The sequence below is a fragment of the Danio rerio genome, chromosome 5 (genome assembly GCF_052040795.2).
Source record: "Danio rerio strain M-AB ecotype USA chromosome 5, GRCz13ab, whole genome shotgun sequence".
Taxonomy (NCBI): Eukaryota; Metazoa; Chordata; class Actinopteri; order Cypriniformes; family Danionidae; genus Danio; species Danio rerio.
The window spans coordinates 25,099,274-25,117,667 of NC_141025.1; the positions used below are offsets into that span (position 1 = coordinate 25,099,274).

The 18,394-nt window shown below is 33.9% G+C and overlaps 2 protein-coding genes across 6 annotated transcripts; both read left to right on the forward strand.

The window, feature by feature from the left end:
- The first annotated feature begins 2,729 nt into the window (after positions 1-2,729).
- gabarapa (GABA(A) receptor-associated protein a) lies at positions 2,730-4,997 on the forward strand. Its single transcript, NM_001013260.1, has 4 exons — positions 2,730-2,998; positions 3,677-3,755; positions 3,853-3,971; positions 4,091-4,997. The coding sequence occupies exons 1-4, from the start codon at positions 2,909-2,911 to the stop codon at positions 4,169-4,171; spliced, it is 369 nt and encodes a 122-aa protein (NP_001013278.1). The 5' UTR covers positions 2,730-2,908; the 3' UTR covers positions 4,172-4,997.
- A 209-nt stretch (positions 4,998-5,206) lies between these two features.
- Positions 5,207-17,615, forward strand: gps2 (G protein pathway suppressor 2). Of its 5 annotated transcripts, NM_001431107.1 has the most exons (13): positions 6,111-6,239; positions 6,632-6,655; positions 7,016-7,133; positions 9,019-9,128; positions 9,242-9,354; positions 10,876-10,955; positions 11,060-11,139; positions 11,285-11,459; positions 11,546-11,629; positions 13,912-13,988; positions 14,102-14,197; positions 14,381-14,464; positions 16,690-17,615. In NM_001431107.1, exons 2-13 carry the CDS (start codon positions 6,653-6,655, stop codon positions 16,780-16,782), a joined length of 1,113 nt encoding a protein of 370 aa, NP_001418036.1. In that variant the 5' UTR covers positions 6,111-6,239; positions 6,632-6,652; the 3' UTR covers positions 16,783-17,615. The 5 variants fall into 5 exon arrangements, 4 of the variants coding, with proteins under 4 accessions (XP_087107652.1, NP_001418036.1, NP_957267.2 ...); XM_087251526.1 differs by lacking the exons at positions 6,111-6,239; positions 6,632-6,655 and adding an exon at positions 5,207-5,390; NM_200973.4 differs by having other exon boundaries at positions 6,111-6,655.
- Positions 17,616-18,394: the final 779 nt, after the last annotated feature.

The following is an 18,394-nucleotide window of genomic DNA, read 5'->3' on the forward strand; positions in this document are numbered from 1 at the left end:
ATATATATATATGTATATATATATATATATATATATATATATATATATATATATATATATATATATATATATATATATATATACATACATATATATATATATATATATATATATATATATATATATATATATATATATATATGCATATATATATGTGTATATATATATATATATATATATATACGTGTATATATATATATATATGTATATGTGTATATATATATATATATATACGTATATATATATATATATATATACACATACACGTGTGTATGTATATATATATATATATATATATATATATATATATATATATATATATATATACACGTGTATATACATATATATATATATATATATATATACATATATACGTGTATGTATATATATATATATATATATATATATATATATATATATATATATATATATATATATATATATATATATACATACACACACACATATACCTTACGTAATGATTTCCACATGAGCAAAATCCAGTCCCATAATACTTTCTCAAGAAATAATTTCTCTTGCATAAACTGTCACAATAGAGAACTTCCTGTTTATGCTTATTTCTGTTCTATAGAGTTTTTTGGAGTTTCTTTGGAGTTTTGATATATATATATATACACACACACACACACACAGTTGAAGTCAGAATTATTATTCCCTCTTTGAATTTTGTTTTATTTTTTTTATATTTCCCAAATGATGTTTAACAGAGCAAGGAAATTTTCACAGTAGGGGGAATAAACGAGGGCTAATAATTCAGTGGGACTGAATTGAAGTCAGAATTATTAGCCCCTCTGTTTGTTTTTTTCCCAATTTCTGTTTAATGGAGAGAAGATTTTTTTTCAAAGCATTTCTAATCATAATAGTTTTAAATAACTCATTTCTAATTACTGATTTATTTTATCTTTGTCATGATGACAGTAAATAATATTTGTCTAGATATTTTTCAAGACACTTCTACACAGCCTAAAGTGACATTTAAAGGCTTAACTGGGTTAATTAGGTTAACTAGGCAGGTTTTGGTAATTAGGCAAGTCAATGTATAACTACTATCGACTAGACTATGTAGACTATCGAAAAAAATATCTAGCTTAAAGGGGCTAATAATTTTGACCTTAAAATGTTGTTTAAAAAGTGAAAAACTGCTTTTGTTCCAGCTAAAATAAAACTAATAAGACTTTTTCTGGAAAGAAAACATATTCAAACACTGTAAAAGTTGCTTTGCTCTGTTAAACATCATTTCTGACTTCTATATATTCTTGTTCCCTTATTTGTTAAATTTACATGATGATTTCCACATGTACAAAATCGAGTCCCATGGTATTTTCTTAAGAAGTCATTTGACTTGCATAAACTGTCACATTAGGGAACTTGTTTATGCGGAGTTCAGTATTCAAGATTTTAATGTGAGACTGTTAGTAAAGAGGTTCTTTAGAGCGTCAGTATGTCTTTCAGCATTATACACACAGACATTCAATTTTTATACACAGGTTCACACTGGTTTTCAGCTAAGAGTGCCAGAAACTGAATAGGCTTTTGACTGCAACATTTAGACTACAGTTAAACAGGATCTGGTATTCTTTATTATGTGCAAAACTAATTTCTGTCAAACATAATTAGTGTGAGAAGGATTTATTCAGCTGTTCAGTCTGCTTTTGTTACTAGAGTAATGTCAAGCATCTCCATCTCATCTGTGGTTAAAATCTGACTTAAAACCAGATCAAGTTTAAGGGGATAGTTAAACCAAATATTAGAATTCTCTCATCATTCACATACCTCTTATTCTCTTGGTGTTTCTTACATTTACTGAGCAAAAAGATAACATTTTGTAGAACATTATTTTACCTGGGTTACAATAAAAAATCAGTAGTCCTCGAATTCCAAAGTATTAATTCCCTATTATGTATGCCAGGGTCCACTGGTTTTCAGCATTCTTCAAAATATCTTCTTTTTTTTCAACTGAAACAAAGAAACATAAATATTTGGAAGCACTTAAGGGTGAGAATATTTTAATTTATAAATGAACCATTACTGTGCACTGCATTCAAACAGAATCGAACTGCTAATCACCAAAAACTATCTCGCATGTTAGTTTTGTTCATGGCTTGTCTTGGGGAGAAATAAAATAAAAGGAAGTAGCTAAATGTGTGTCATTCTAATTGTGTAATCGGTTTTTTGTGCTTGGTTACAAGCTGGTTGTTGGAGAAGCAACACTGCAGGACTGCAACTCAAATGACACTTGCAAAATTAAACTGGAGGAAAAATATAGGTCACAGTGATCATTAACTGTTTGTCTGTACACAAGAGATGATCAAGTTGATTTTGAGCTGACTTTTGGATGTCTTTTAGGTCATGACGAGCAAGTGTCCTCAAGAACAATTAAACTTTTTTTTTATGAAGCAAAGTTTTGTATTTTTTATACAAGTAGCCTACTATGGTTAAGATAGCAAGTGTAGCACAACCATATTGCATTTGTGGTTACCGTGGTTTAACAAAACTATTTTTTTGGATTTTTGGTGGAATCATATTTAATTTTTGTGAGGTGTCAATTTATGATCTCCAACCACCTGCTTGTGCACTTCAACACCATAGGCTACTTTTGCCTGACAGAATTTACTCTAATTTACTCTAATAGAATTTAATCTACTTTTTTCAGCGTTTACTTTCAGGTTTTGCCACGTAGTTATCCTGTCCCGACCACTTGGTCTGATGATCTTCAATACTGCTGATGTCATTACGCAGCTGACGTAACTTGACGTACGCCGCCTCCCTTGTTCCTTGTATATCCCTCCGCCCTCCGACGCAGTTGTCAAAAAACCCTGATCTAGTTTGTAAACACTACCGACGGCAGGTTTTCTTGGAGATTTTGAAGATCTCCCAAACCTTGACAATGAAGTTTATGTACAAAGAAGAGCATCCCTTCGAGAAGCGACGGTCCGAGGGGGAAAAAATCAGAAAGAAGTACCCGGACAGAGTGCCTGTAAGTCAGACAAATGAGTTGTTTTTGTTGGGCCCTGCGCTCACAGATAATATAGACCTAACGTTACCGACGAATTACACCGTGACAACGCTGATTTATAATGTTAAATCTTATGAAAATGGCGTATTCGATTAAAAAACGTGATGTAATCCCTATATTTGTTTAATAGATTGTTGTTTTGAAGCTGTCCTTCATGGAACAACTAGCGTTAGCGTCAGTTAACGTTAGCGTTTGGAAATAGTGGCATCGTTTAAACTACTGTGAATAGAATATATATATATATATATATATATATATATATATATATATATATATATATATATATATATATACACACACACACACGTTTAATGATACTAACGTCACATATTAATGTGTTAAACGTACAAAAACATGAACTGCTTTGCATAACATTTAATTATTGAAATGAGCTGTGCATGTTTTGACTGGGCTGAAAACAAAATGAGTAACGTTATTCATTAAAAATACAGGGTTTTCTGACACGATACCATGTGGCCTCACACCAGTTTATTTTTCAGTTGCATTATGTGTCGTCAGTACAAATATCAGCAGCAAATCTAGGGGAATACCCATTACTCATGTTATTATAGCACTGAAAGTTGCTGTTGTTTTCACTTGACTGGCACATTGTTTTCAGCACTGATTTGTTTTCTGCAGGTTATTGTTGAAAAAGCTCCCAAAGCCAGAATAGGAGATCTGGACAAAAAGAAATACCTCGTCCCGTCTGACCTCACAGGTTAGTTTGTTAAAAAACTGCATAAACTTTTGTATAATTTTTAAGGGTATTAAAATATGAAAATATGTTTTGACACTTTTTTTCATTATTTCTGAAGTTGGGCAGTTCTACTTCCTTATTCGAAAAAGGATCCACTTGAGGGCTGAAGATGCCCTGTTCTTCTTTGTCAACAATGTCATTCCTCCCACATCAGCCACTATGGGACTGCTCTACCAGGTACACACCTCGTACCCTTTGTGATAACGAACTTGATTATTTGTTTGTTACAGCTTACCCCTTTGCTACACGTATGCTTTCATAAGATAATTAAGCATTCCTCTTTGTTTCTCTTTTAGGAGCATCACGAAGAAGACTTTTTCCTTTACATTGCCTACAGTGATGAAAGCGTGTATGGGGATGTTTTGAAAGACGTGTAACCAATTTGCTCCACATTACCAGTCTTTAAAATAAAATGATCAATACGTTAGGCTACTTGAGGTGTACATGTTGAATGCACTTTCATATCCCCCTCCTAGTCTGTTTATGAAATCTTGTTTGTACTCCATGCTGCCTGCATTTTGTTCTTTTCGGTTTAAGAATTTCCCCCTTCAGTCTTGCTTTACTAAGACAGACCTAGAAAAATCTTAGCTTTGGTCCGTTTCAGTAAATTTTAGTGGGTTTCATATCCATAAAGGCTCTTTCAATGTTTTACACTTCTCCTTTCACTTTTCCTCATTTTTACTCCGCACCGCCATGCATCATGCAGTTGTGCTACTGCAGTCTATTTAGTTTTTTTTTAGCCACCCTATTTGCACAGACCAAAATCATTTATAATACTGGACTATCATACCATGTAAAGTGTGAATGTGTGTTTGTGTACTGTTGCCAATTATTATTTTAAAACAGGTTAAGATTGCTGTTTATTTGAATAAACTGTTTAAAAGGTTTCATTTCAGTTGATGTAGGAGATCGAATGTTTATTTGATTTTTATTATTATTATTATTAAGGTTCATGAGTTGATTGGCTTTTTTGCACATTTGTATTATGGATTGGTGTGTTTATTTTTTTCGTTTTTTTTTCCTAAAAGCTTTAATTGTAATGGCCACAAATCTTAAGCTTGTCACCATTATAAACCTGATGTGAAACAATATTTGCTTATGTGTGTCTTTGATGGTCTTTATTTTTTTCATTTTTTAAAATCGAGAGTATCTGCTGTGTGTCTTTTTTGTTGTTGTTTAAGAGATAAAAGCTTTTATATCAAATTAAGCATATGAAATTCATTATGTGTAGTACATCAAATGTACCTGTAGGATAAAACATTTTCCTTAATAGTCCCTTTATTTATCAGAGGTCACCACTGCGCAATGATCTGCCAACTTATCCAGCATATCTTTTCCGCAGCGCAAGCCCTTCCCAGTATTGGGAAACGCCCATAAACATTCACACACATACACTACGGCCAATTTAGCTTAATGAATTTACCTATAGCGCATGGACTGTGGGGGAAACCAGAGCACCTGAAGGAAACCCATGACAACACAGGGAGAACATGCTGCAAACTCCGCACAGAAATGCCAACGGATTCGGGACTCGAACCAGCCATCTTATTGCTGTGAGTGATAGTGCCAACCACTGAGCCACTGTGCGGCCTCAAGGTAAAACATACAAATGCAAATTGGATTTAGCTTAGATTTTCAAGCATAATTTAAACATTTCGCCATAATGATTCTGATGTATTAATTCCTGAGGAGAAGCAAAGGAGTAAAGCATTTTGTTTTGATGTATATGCATATACAGGGATGGATTTAACCAATAAAATGTAGAGATTGCATTACTTTAAAATGTTGAAAAGAAGAATGAGTGATTTAAAAAATACAGCAATATAAAATAAAATTTTATTAAAGTAGAAAGGGTTCATTTTAGGACTTTGGCCCTATGGCTGAAATTGCTTAGGGCCCCAAAATCACCAAATCTGCCCCTGTGCATATTTTGCGCAACACTAATAATAACATAAAAATTTAAAATAATAATATATTAAAATGTTTACAGATATTGTAGATGCTTTATGAACACAGCCAAGTTAAACAGCTGTAGTTGTAAAAAACATTTTACCGATTATAAGCATGATATGCCTAATTCAGGGATGGCCAAAGCTGGCCCACAGTAACCTAACATAATCTAATAAAATAAAATAGGAAATTATGGCTGCTTTAATGTCATATAATTTGCTATATTTACCTTCGGCCCACGGTTCTCAATGATATTTGGCTTTTGGCCCTTTACATGAAAAAGTTTGGGCCCTGATCTAATCACTGAACTGAAGAGAAAAACACGGTTTGTACCCCTTTTACTTGCCGTCATCAAGACACGCCCAGCGGAAGTGCGCCAAACTGGGTTTCCTGTCCTCCTTATTTTGGTTAAATACTGATATACTTGTTTATTTTTTCTTTACGGAAAGCCTTCAGACAAGCTCAGCATACTTTTAATCTCAGAAACGGACAAAAGTGCGTTATATGAAGATTCCAAGAGTTTCATTGCAAGAGTTTTTTTTTATTCAGTGCGCTGATTTTGCAAGCTAGCTGACTAAGCTGTTACTTGAGCCGTTAGCCTGTTAGCCTGATGGTCAAGGCTGCTAGCCTTATAGTCATGTGTTAATCGATTTTACTGTAAAAAGAAAATACTGAACTCACTTTCGCCTGTAAAAGTTTGTCTATTTTTTATCAATTATTTTCTTGAACATCTTGGCACAATCGATTATCGAAACATTAAGGTTACTGCAAGCATAGCCAGCTAGCTTGTTAAGTCGTTACAGAGCTAATAGGGAGTTTGCTGCATTTTATTGCTTCTCATTACCACATACCCTTTCTTTTAATTCACATTTTGCTCTAACTCGTAGTCTTTTGTTTTTAGAATTGATATGGTAAGTTGGTTTATTAAACAACGTCAGCAAGGCTTGTCAACTTTTTGACAGATGCCTTTAGTTTGTGTTTGTGACTTGTCAGCCTGAAACACTGTGAAATAACAAACTTAAATTGTGCTGTTCAGCAATAGTAATAATGTTAATAGGTCAGTTATGCGTTTAACACCTGTCATTTAGCAAGGTAAAATAACAAAATAATGAATTGTAGCTGGGGTAAGGGCACTAAAGTCCAAAATTATTTTTTGTGTTGAAAATATAGATGTTAATGCTTAACTGTAGGTTTTAAAATATGGAGTTTGTAATTTGTATAGACTATAGTATGATTTTTTTTTTTTTTTCCTCCTGCCATCTCTACTTCAGCTGGCACCACCAATCCCTACCATCATGCCGGCTCTTCTGGAGAGGCCCAAACTGTCTAATGCCATGGCACGTGCCTTACACAAGCACATCATGAGAGAGAGGGAGCGCAAGAGGCAAGGTGAGTCCTGGAGTCTGTTGTACAGGGTGTCCGCGGGGTCTTAAAATGTTTTAAAATTCAAAAAACTAATTTTAGGCTTTAAAACGTCTTAAATCCACTGAAATTTTTACTTGTATGTCTTCAATCATTTTAACAGGTTTTAATTTTCCATACAGTCACCAGCAATCCATCTCAAAAAACTTTTAACACTCTATTTATAAGACTATATACCAATAGGTTGTGTTCACTTGATGTCATTGATGACGTGTGAAATTCAGATGGAGGGCTGGAAGTGATTCTTCTATATAGGAATCGCTATCAGAACATACACATGTTTCTGTTTTATGTTGTTTATCATTGTTAAATTCGCTAAAATAAGAAATGCCGAACAGCCCTTCTTGACTTCCAAATATTTTAGCTCATGAAAAGGAAAAAGTTCAAGAAACTGGCTGATAAATGGAAGAAAAGACAGCATGTAATAATCATCCATGTGTACAAACTTTTCTTGAATGCAGTAATTCATTTGACAGCACCAATAAAGATTACTTACAGGTCTAGCTATGTGTATAAATATGTTAATGTGTTTTATTTAAATCAGATACAGACACCAATACACTTATACAAAATCCAGGAGAACATAAATAACGTAATTTGCCATGTAATCGATGTAATGAAATCTCCTTCATGTTTTGCAGTAATCAAAAGTCATTACTGGCATTTTGGTGGAATAAACAACTGTAACATAAACATTGAGATGCGCAGCAGCGGTTATTGTTTGTTGTTGTTAAGTTCATCGACTGAACAAAAAAAGAAATGCAACCCTTGCAACTGAACTAGACGGTTATTATTGTGAAGCACTTTTCCCCCTTTACAAAAATAAATGAATAATAATGTAGACAATGTGTCCACACTTTTGCATGCTTTCATTTGTTATTTCGTTATGTCTGGAAGATATCCGCATGAGGAAAAACTAGTAATTTATAATATGTTTTTGAACCACATATTGAAGTGTATAATGTGTATAACTCTTTTTTTTTAATGACTTCTACAGAATGCAGCAGCATAAGCTGTAATACTGTTAGTGTTAGCTGTGGTGTATTGTAATTATAGCGTAGAAAATTGAATCCTTTTGAATAATTTATTACTACAGTCGTGTTGTACCACAGAAACAATATTACTACAATAGTTTAATTCAAGTAATTGTCTATAGTATGCATCCAACACTATAGTACTTTACTACAGTATTTTTAATGTAACATAATTGTTATACACTATGTACCGCATCGATGACTGGCAAATAAATCAGTTCAGTGAAAACTGCCCTCTTCATGATGTAAGGATCATGCCTAACATATGTGGTTATTTTTGTATTTATATCTCCTTTGAAATATAGTATGCATCGCAAAAATACAAACTTTGTCTTCCAATCGTTTTTTTATTTCCTGCCCTCTATCTGATTTACGCGTGTCACCAGAACTACATGATTGAAAACAGCCTATATGATTTAAATATCTTCCTCGCAATAAGATTTGTACATTCTCCATGTGTTTATAGACCACATGTGGTGAGGACACATTCGTGACCAGACTGTTGTACATTTAGTTTATTACAGTTTTTTAGATAAGAAAAGTTATTTTTAAAAAGTGTATGTACACAACTAGGTAAAAATCTTAAAGGGTTTAGATGAGTCTGAACTAATAAGTCTGAAATTTCATCCGAATGGTCTTCAAAGGTCTTAATTTTGACTTGGTGAAACCTGTAGAAGCCCAGGTTGTATGTATACTTTTTTTTTTCTACAAATGTTAATATTAATCTTATACATGTACAGAGATAATCATTTGCATATGTTGCTAGTTCTACATTTCAAAGATTTTTTTTGCTCATAATTGTCTATTGTGTATCTCAGAGGAGGAAGAGGTTGACAAAATGATGGAACAGAAGTTAAAAGAAGAGGAGGAGAGGAAAAGGAAGAAGGAGATGGAGGAGAGGATGTCCTTAGAGGAGACTAAAGAGCAAGTAAGTCTGTATGATTGGCTCATTTAAACATTGGGAGTTATTTGCAGATATTGTTGCAGGATTATTGTTCAGGAGTCCTCAGCAAGCCTTAATTTCTTTTGTTCTGTCTTTAGATTATGAAGATGGGAGTGAAGCTGCAGGGCCTTCAAGAGGAGAAGCACCAGCTTTTCTTACAACTGAAAAAAGTTCTACATGAAGAGGAGAAAAGACGTCGGAAAGAACAGAGGTAAATATTTAAAAAAACACACACACACTATATACAGCTGTAGGCAAAATTATTAGCCCACTTGTGAAATTGGAATTGCTTTTTAAATATTTTCCAAGAGCTGTTTAATTTTCTCAAACACATTTTAAATCATAATAGTTTAATAACCAATTTAATGTTGTTTTGCCATGATTACAGTAAATACATTTTCACTAGTTATTTTGCTAAATACTTGTATTAATTCTAAAGTGCAATTTAAAGGCCTAACTAGGTTAATTAGGCAATTTGGCTTAAGTAGACAAGTCATTGGTAAACAGTGGTTTGTTCTGTAGCCAATAAAAACAACATTTTTAATAGCCTAATAGTATTGACCTTTTATTGAGAATATTGACCAGTTTGAATGTTTTAGTTTAATCCCAGTCAAACAAAAAAAAACTAAGACTTTCTCCAGAAGAAAAATATAATAGGAATTACTTTGAAAAATGTTTTTACTCTGTTTAACATCACTTGGGAGATACTTGTATAAGAATAAAGATTTCACTGGAGGGCAATTGAGAAAAAAATGTATATACATTTTCAGAGGAGAGCAAAGGAGAAAAAATAAGAGAACACTGAAATTTTTTTAAATTTTTTTATTGTATAGTTTTGCGTTTGAGTAAAATATGTAATTTTTGTTATATTTTGTGAACTGCTAGTGCTTTGGTTTGTATAAACAAAAAAGAAAGATGCCATATTTTCATACTACACATGTACTTTCAGACTACACAGTACCAGTGTTTTAACTTCAAGATAGATATGAAATCAGTACTTGGTGGAATAATCCATATTTACAATCACAAGAATTTAAGAATTTTAGTTTTAAAACAGCGTATGAGAATGAAAACGATCTGCATCTACACTGGCATTTCACCTAGCGTTTCTGAAATGATCCCCATCCACAGTTCACCTCTGAAAACATGCATCACATAACCACACACACTCTGCCATGCTCTGCAGCTTTTCAATTTTTCTATTTTAAACACAACAAACAAAACCTGTCGCACACATACATTTAGGTTGTATAAAAATATATAAATAATATTAAAATAAACTACTAACATTTTACTCTTATATAAAAGGAAAGAAAAGAAAAATAAATTAATAAAAAAATAACATGTTGGCGCAGCGGTGTAGTGGTTAGTGCGTCGACACATGCACTCCGGTGCTCGCGGCGACCCGGGTTCGATTCCGCCTTGCAGTCCTATGCCGATCCTTCCTCTCTCTCTGCTCCCTATGCTCTCTACTGTCCTATCAAAAAAATCAAGGTGAAAACCCTGAAAAAATTATTATATAAAAATAAATAAATAACATGGAAAGGTTCTAATCTTCTAAAATAATTCAAGTGTCCATCTTTCTTGTGATCTAAAACAGGTTAAACATTGGTTATTCTGAACTGTACTTTTCTGAAATTAAAAATGCTCTAAATCACTTTTTTAAACTGCAAGACATGTTACTTTTAAATGAATCAACCAAATAATATACAATTCTTTTGTTTGTTTACAGTGACATGACAACCCTGACTTCAGCCACATACCAGGCAAACATGCCTATCCACCCTAGCCAGCACATTCTTAGCATGCAAGGTGACCTTTATTTATCATCTTTAGTGTCATTTAGACTATTTGCTTTGTTTTATTTATTTTAAAATGCCATGACTTGATTTTGCTCCATGCTTGTTTCCCATCAGCGGGTCAGGTGAGTCATGGCCGTCCAGCTGTTCTGCTTGGGGAACGCAGTAAACAGCTCTTCCAGTCTCCGGTCATTCCTGTGAGTCAATGTAGCCTAAACTGTTTGTACCTGCAATGTTCAAACCTATATACATTTAGTATCGAGAGTCACCTGGTTCAGTTTAATCTCACAGTTGTTTTATGTTATTGTCGATCTGTGTGCTCATCTCCTACTGCTGCCCAAGGCACGTCATTTCCAGTCTCAGCCAGGATTTAGTGCAGGTGGATCAGAGCACGGCCAATATTCGGGAGCGCAGCCAGGTCACAGCCCGTATGGAGTCACCCAGACGCAGCATACATCACCTTTTGCCTCCAGTCAGCCTGTGCCAGCCAACTATGCCAGTAGTTCACAACTAAGAGGTGCCTTGCTTGTATTATTTATGTTTTTGTTGTTGTTTTATGAGAACATGGTATGAATTTGGGATGTTATGTCTTTCTGTTTTAAGGTGCATCAGCATTCCAGACCATGCAGTACCTGCCCCATCAGCAGCAAGGCTATGCAGTTCACAGTCACTTCACCTCTCAGCCAGGTGTGTGTATAGCAGAGGCTGGCAACCTTTTAGGCATCAAGTGGCTATCACTTTCTTACCTGGGTGTGGAATTTTGCATACCATTGTGAAGACCTTCTTTTATGTCTAGGGGTTTTGTTCGGAGGTGTTACAAAGAAGACTAAAATTGTTGGTAAATAACATTGAATTATAACAAAAAAAGGAAAACATGGAGAACACACTTCAATCTTCAGCCCCAGAGTAAAGAGTCAGCACAATGTTTTAGAAAAAATAAACAGCAGAATTTATTTAAAGGGGTGGTACGATGTCATACTTTAAACTTTAGTTGATGTGTGAACATAAACAACATCTCTGAATGAAATACACTGAAAGTTCAATGCAAAGGGGAGACATTGGCTTTTACAGAGTTAGCTTAGCAAAGCCTACAGCGAACAAAGTTTGAGGACTACAAAAAATACATCCAGGCTAGTGAGATCACAAACACTTCAGTTTACGCACCACTGCACTCTGCGCAGTGAAGGCACGTGGCCAAAGGCATTGTAATGTTATAGCAGAGAAAGCTAAAATGCCGTCCAAACACTGCTTTACCAGGCAGCTTGTTCTGTTCCTGTATTTGGGCTACTAAAGGACACGACACAAAGAGAGAAGTTCTTACAGTTTATTTTAATTATGTTCCAGAGAATTAAAAAAATATATAGCTAGCATTTGTGGGTTGCTTTGAATTGTTAGCCACAACCTGTAAGTGTTTTTATTTGTTAAAATTGATCAATTATATGCATTGTTTCAAGCGTTAAGGGTATGTTACAGCAAGAACGTAAACAAGGATGTAACAACAGGAAATGCTGTTTGGCATTATTAACTATTCAGCTACAAATTCATATTTTTCCATCAAACCGCTGTAAACACCCACAATTTTCAGCAGCGCTGCAGTGTCTTTCTATGCGGTGCTTTCCCTGCGTTCTACATCTGAATATGTGTGAAAGACACTTGTCAGATCTTACTTTAGAGAGCAGGTGTGAGGTTCAGCTGTCTTCTCTGTGTCATTTTCTGACTGATTCAGGCACAAACTGATGGACAGTATTTACACAGCTGAGGCAAAGTGCGTGCTTGTAGAGGTGTGACGCTTTTCCTGTTGACGTGGAGCCGATACACGAATCACAGCACATTATATTAGCTGACCAATCAGAGCCTCTTGAGGGCGGCCCTTTTGGAGGAGCTAGGAAATATGACAGTTGTTTTCATTTTAGCTGAGTAGCTGTATATAATCAAATTAAGATATATGAAAAAGTAACGTGATTTTCTACAAATGAAGCATGAGCACACATTGCTTTGCATTTTTATAAATGCATCCAAGCCTTAAAAATACACTCTGGACCACCTCTTTAATAGAGATATTGGAACTTTAACACAAACTGAATGCTAAACTGAGTGAGTATAGCCTAAAACAACAAACAAAAAGCAGCTCCAAAAATATCCATCATTTACAGCTTTTAAATCCTTTAACAAACTGCAATCAATGTTTCTATTGTTTATGTGGCAGTAATTCTGCAAATGGTGGCATGTGTGCCACAGGTTTATAAACCCTGCGCTACAGAATTCTTTTGAAATCAAATGTTTATTTAAATATTAGTTTGAAGTAAAATGATATTCAATGTTGCAGTTACAGCTTTAGGTACGTTACCTACACTAATGAAATGAAGCGTATGCAGATCACTTTAGAAATGAAAAATATGTCGTAAGACTAAAATAAAATTCTACACTCAGTTAAATTTTTTGACATTAATGTCAACATTTTAGCAGCAAGATTTAAATCATAATCTACAATCTTTATTTAGTTAGCAAGCTTATTGAAAGCAGTAAAACAAAAACTGGACCTACCCCCCAATTTAAAACATCTAAGGTCACTTTGGTTTGTTTTATGATTTTTTTTTTAAGTGTTAACCAGACCCTCCAGGATTTTGTGATTCCAAAATCTCTGCAAACCTAAAATCAAGCAAATGCCAAAGTTTTGAGAGTTTGAAGTTTGAGAATTCCAGCCATGCCAGAGCGTCATCTGCTTAGTCATTCAAAACAAACTAGGTCACGTGAGTTATATCACTCACTAAACTTTTACATATTATGTATATATGCATCCTGTTGTCATAGGAGTAGCCCTCCTCTCTCTCTCTCTCTTACACACACACAATGTTAAATGGGTGTAGGTGGGGAACTCAGTCAGTCTGTATTTTTAGGGGGTAATATTTCCTCTGTCAGTTTTTTGGCAGATAGCTACACAAACTCTTTTGTTTTCCATCTTTTTCTAGGCTACATCCCTAGCGCTGGGATTCCCCTTCAGAAACAGCTGGAACATGCTAACCAGCAGTCCGGCTTCACAGACTCTGTAAGTGGAGATGGTCAGGAAGTGCATTTCTTTCAAACTACGTCAACTCAGTGGAGGGATTCAGCTGTGTTTGTGTAATTAAATTAAAGCATGATTCCCATTGATGTTTTCAGAGTCCCCTGAGGCCCATGCACCCACAGGCTCTTCATGTCAGCGCTGCGAGTTTGCTGTCCACTCCTCCTATTGCTGTGCAGATTCCTCCTGGCAAGGTCAGAGCCACAACCACCGCATGAAATCTGTATTGCCACAGTCTTGATTTTGCAGCATTGGAGATATTAGGCTTTGCTGTACTATAATTGTTTTAATGTAAAGATGATTAAAATGGATGCTTTGTATTGCTTTTGTGGCCTGTTCAACATTTAAAAAAACCTTTGCTCTGTTCTTTTTTATAGTCTGGCATATCTTATACACATTCGCAAAGGCCAGCATCTCCAGGTGCATTTTCCCATGGAACGCCCTCACAGCAAGCACATGCAGTAAGTTTCTTTATACTATATCTTGTATTTATGTATATTTATACACTACTGTTTATAGAATAAGTGAGGTATTTTGATTCAGCAAGGTCACAGCAAATGGTTAAAGAAATAATTTATTACTATTTTAAAAAAAGGTTCCATTTTAAAACTTAAATGTAATGAATAAAACTATTCCTATTCTGTTTAAACAGAATTTTAAGTATGCATTACTCCAGTTCTTGTTGTTTTTTTATGTTTCGATATACATATACCTCTCTTTTATTTACTTTTTTTTTTACTTTGCCCATTGTCTCTACACCTTGAAAATATTACCAACCTCACAAGTTTGAATGATAGTATGTATGATATCTGACTGAGAAAGTCTAAATGTATAGTTTTTTTTTAATGAACCAATAATTGCTGGAAGAATTTAGTATTCCAGTGATGTACAGAGCTGTGCAAAAGTTTTAGGCCACTAGTATTTCCACAAAAAAGGTTTAAAATCTACCTGAAAAACTATGGGCAAATGTTTTAAATGCAAAGTTTTGTCATGCTTTAGTAATTAAGTTAATTGATAAAATGTACTTATGCATTATTTTTTGAAAGCATCCTCATTTTACAGTATTTTCACACACATGTACTGTTTGTGAAAATCTTAGAGCAACTTAGAGATCTTGCCAAAGTTCTTCTGAACTCAGTTTCTCTTAGTTTGTTCTGTTTCTCTGGAAGCCATTTAAGACAGACTGGATAATGATCAGATCAGATCTCTGTGTGGAGCACTGACTCTTAGCAGACTCCTTGTGTAGTCAATATTCTCCATGTGTAAATACAATTCATGAAAACAATAATATTTGGAAATGGAAATTGATTTTTCAAACTGACAAAAATATAGAAACAAATGACTTCTAGTATTTTTACAAAAAAAAAAAAAAAAAAGTTTAACGTCAGTTATTTCTATATTTTTGTCAGTTTGAAAAATCTATTTCCATTTCCAAGTGGAAATAATGCATATACTTGAGACAACCACATTTTAAAGGTGGACGCATTAATATATTTTAGTAAATTAACCAAATTAACATTTGGTATGACAAAACTTTGCATTTAAAACACTTGATACACTTGCCCATAGTTTTTCAGGTAGCTTTATATTTCAAACTGACATGCGACAGAAAAATAAAGAAATAACCAACTTTAAACCTTTTTTTTTTTTTTGGTGAAAATACTAGTGGCCTAACACTTTTGCACAGCACTGTATGTATGTATGTATAAAGAAAGTGCAGTGCTTCCCACACAAACTTTACTTGAGCGGCTGCCCAGGTATAACTAGTGACACATATTTTTTTTACTATTATTATGATCTTTTTATACGTTTTTTTTTTTTTTTTTTTGTATCTGCGCAACATAACCAAACATCTGCGATCAATTAAGTACTGGAAAATCTTCTTCACTTGCGTGAACTGTCAACACTCCCACAGACAGTCTCACGTGCTCTGCAGACCCATAAAGACGCACCTTTTTGGCACTTAAATTCGTCTAAATCTCCTAAAATGTCCAGGATTCATCTTTTGATTTGGCTTTTGAAAACTTGTATGCCTTTTTGCATTAACTTCTAACTTAAGCCTACTTTCGCTTGGCTTGTCGTGAGAGAAACATTAAATAATTTATTTTTAAAAGTCTAAGCGACTCAGAAAAACTTTCCTATAGACTCAAAGAGGATGAAATGACTGCTCTAATCTGGCTGCAAAATATATGAACACCTTTAGTAATGATTAATCAACACATTTGGTTAATCTACATATTTTAATCTTGTCATTTTGATTATTTTTAGAGTATTGTCTGTTTTTATTCCCTTTTCTGTCATTTATTTCTCATTTATTTTATGTTAATCTATTACATAGGCTATTCTATATACATATCTAAAATGCTTTGCCATTCAAGTTTACTTTGAACCTGAAAGAAGCAGACTTTACCCGCCAATGGGTGCACATGGCTCCTGAATAGCATAAATGTAGGAGAAATGGTGAATTTCTTTTTTATTCCAACAGTCTTTTTTCACTCATCGAAAAGAAATCGTCTCATTATAAATACAATTATTGTTGTTAACTTAATTTTTTTGTCATATATTGTAGTATATTTTTGTCATGCGGGTAAATGGTGTGCTTTAATCCGGCCACCAACACAAGTATATTTCATATCTTTAGGAACTACTGAAGTGACTTTATTTTGTTTCTCCTTTTGCTCTACAGGCTACGTTTCAAAGCTCCTCTCAAGCAACCCCTCGCCACGCCTACCTCTCTCACAGCCAATCAGGGCAGAGGTTTTACCACCATGGCAAATAGCCATTCGTTTTAGTTCAATGCAGAATGTTGGGGTAGAAGGAAAGATTCGCAGGCTTTTGGATTAAAGCTACACAGCCCACAACGCTTGGCATCGTGTTACAACATAAAACACATGACTATTACTGTCACGTCCCAATCGTTTTTCTCTTTCTTAGATCTGCCTTTGTAACCGGGTTTATTTGAACATTACAGTGAGATGTGTCTGAATGTTTCTTTTATTCATTTGACAACAGCTGTGCCAACATTAGTCGTATTAAATACTACCACAACATAAGTTAAATCTGGCTTTATACCTGAACTGAACAATGCAGAAATGCGTTCAGATATTACAATTTCAAGTTCTTGAAAGTCTACAAGAGCTGGAAGTTGCTAAGACTTATTTCAGTTTGTGGATGTACTTCTAACTTAACTGGAATATGGATTAGGGAATTATTTTGCACATCATTCTCTCATAGCAAACTAACGGTAAGAGGCCTGTGGTTAAGAATAATGTGTGTGAAGCCGTCAAACTAAAGCAAATGTTCCGATTTTGAAGATTACCAAAACACTTTTTAAATTAATCGTTCACCTAAAGAATAACAACGTGCGCTAACAAAACCAACATTGTAAATATTGATTTGACAAGGACTCCCACTCAGGGCCATCTGTAACTTGCATTAACATTGATGAATGCCGAGGAAAGCTGCCACAGAAAAGTAATATTTTCATATGATTTTAATTTGTAAATGTTTTAAGCCAACCAACTGAATTTCACAAAAGTGCACATGAAATATACATTTTATTAATCTGTTAAAGGAGCTTCTTAAAATAGTATTAAATGGTTGTGTAGAAAACTTGTTTTTTTTGATTGTCGTTTTTATATTTGTAGTCTGTTTGAGGAGTCTCTTAATTGAATGGTTATAGTATGACCTGACATCGGATGATGGTTATAGTATGACTTGACATTGGATAAGATTTGATATGTTCTGTCAGTAACTCGGCAACGACTCAATTTAAATATTTTTTAGCTCAGTTTAGATGCAGTGATCAGCATATGTGAGTACACCCCTCACAAATCTTTTAAATTCTTATTTTTAATAGGATGCTGTACAATATCATATTTGTGCATATACATTAAATTGATCAGTACTAAAGCCAAATGTGAATCTAACAAAATAACTGACAATAACGGTCCAAAAACTAGTACACCTAAATTCATGTTACAGAAAAAATTAAATACACATTTTAAAAAAAGAGGAAAAATCAAGAAAAGCAAAAAAATAAAAATAAATATGTATAAAAATATAAATATATAAATATGTTTGGTGACTAAAATTTTATATATTAACTATATCTATTTATTAAATCTGTTTTGTTTAAATGCACCAAAATACATAATATTCATTTTCAAAATAGGGTGTACTCTATTAATGCTGAGCACTGTATGTTCATTTTGTAGGCTGTCCCTTGTACTGGTGAACATCCCAAAATTTTGTTGATTTTGTATTTTTCTGAGTTTTAGCAATCATTTAAAAGACACTTACACTCACTGCCCACACTGCATGTTAATGCAAATATTTAAGATTTTTAATAGCTAAAATTGTATTTATATACGGTTGAAGTCAGAACAGTA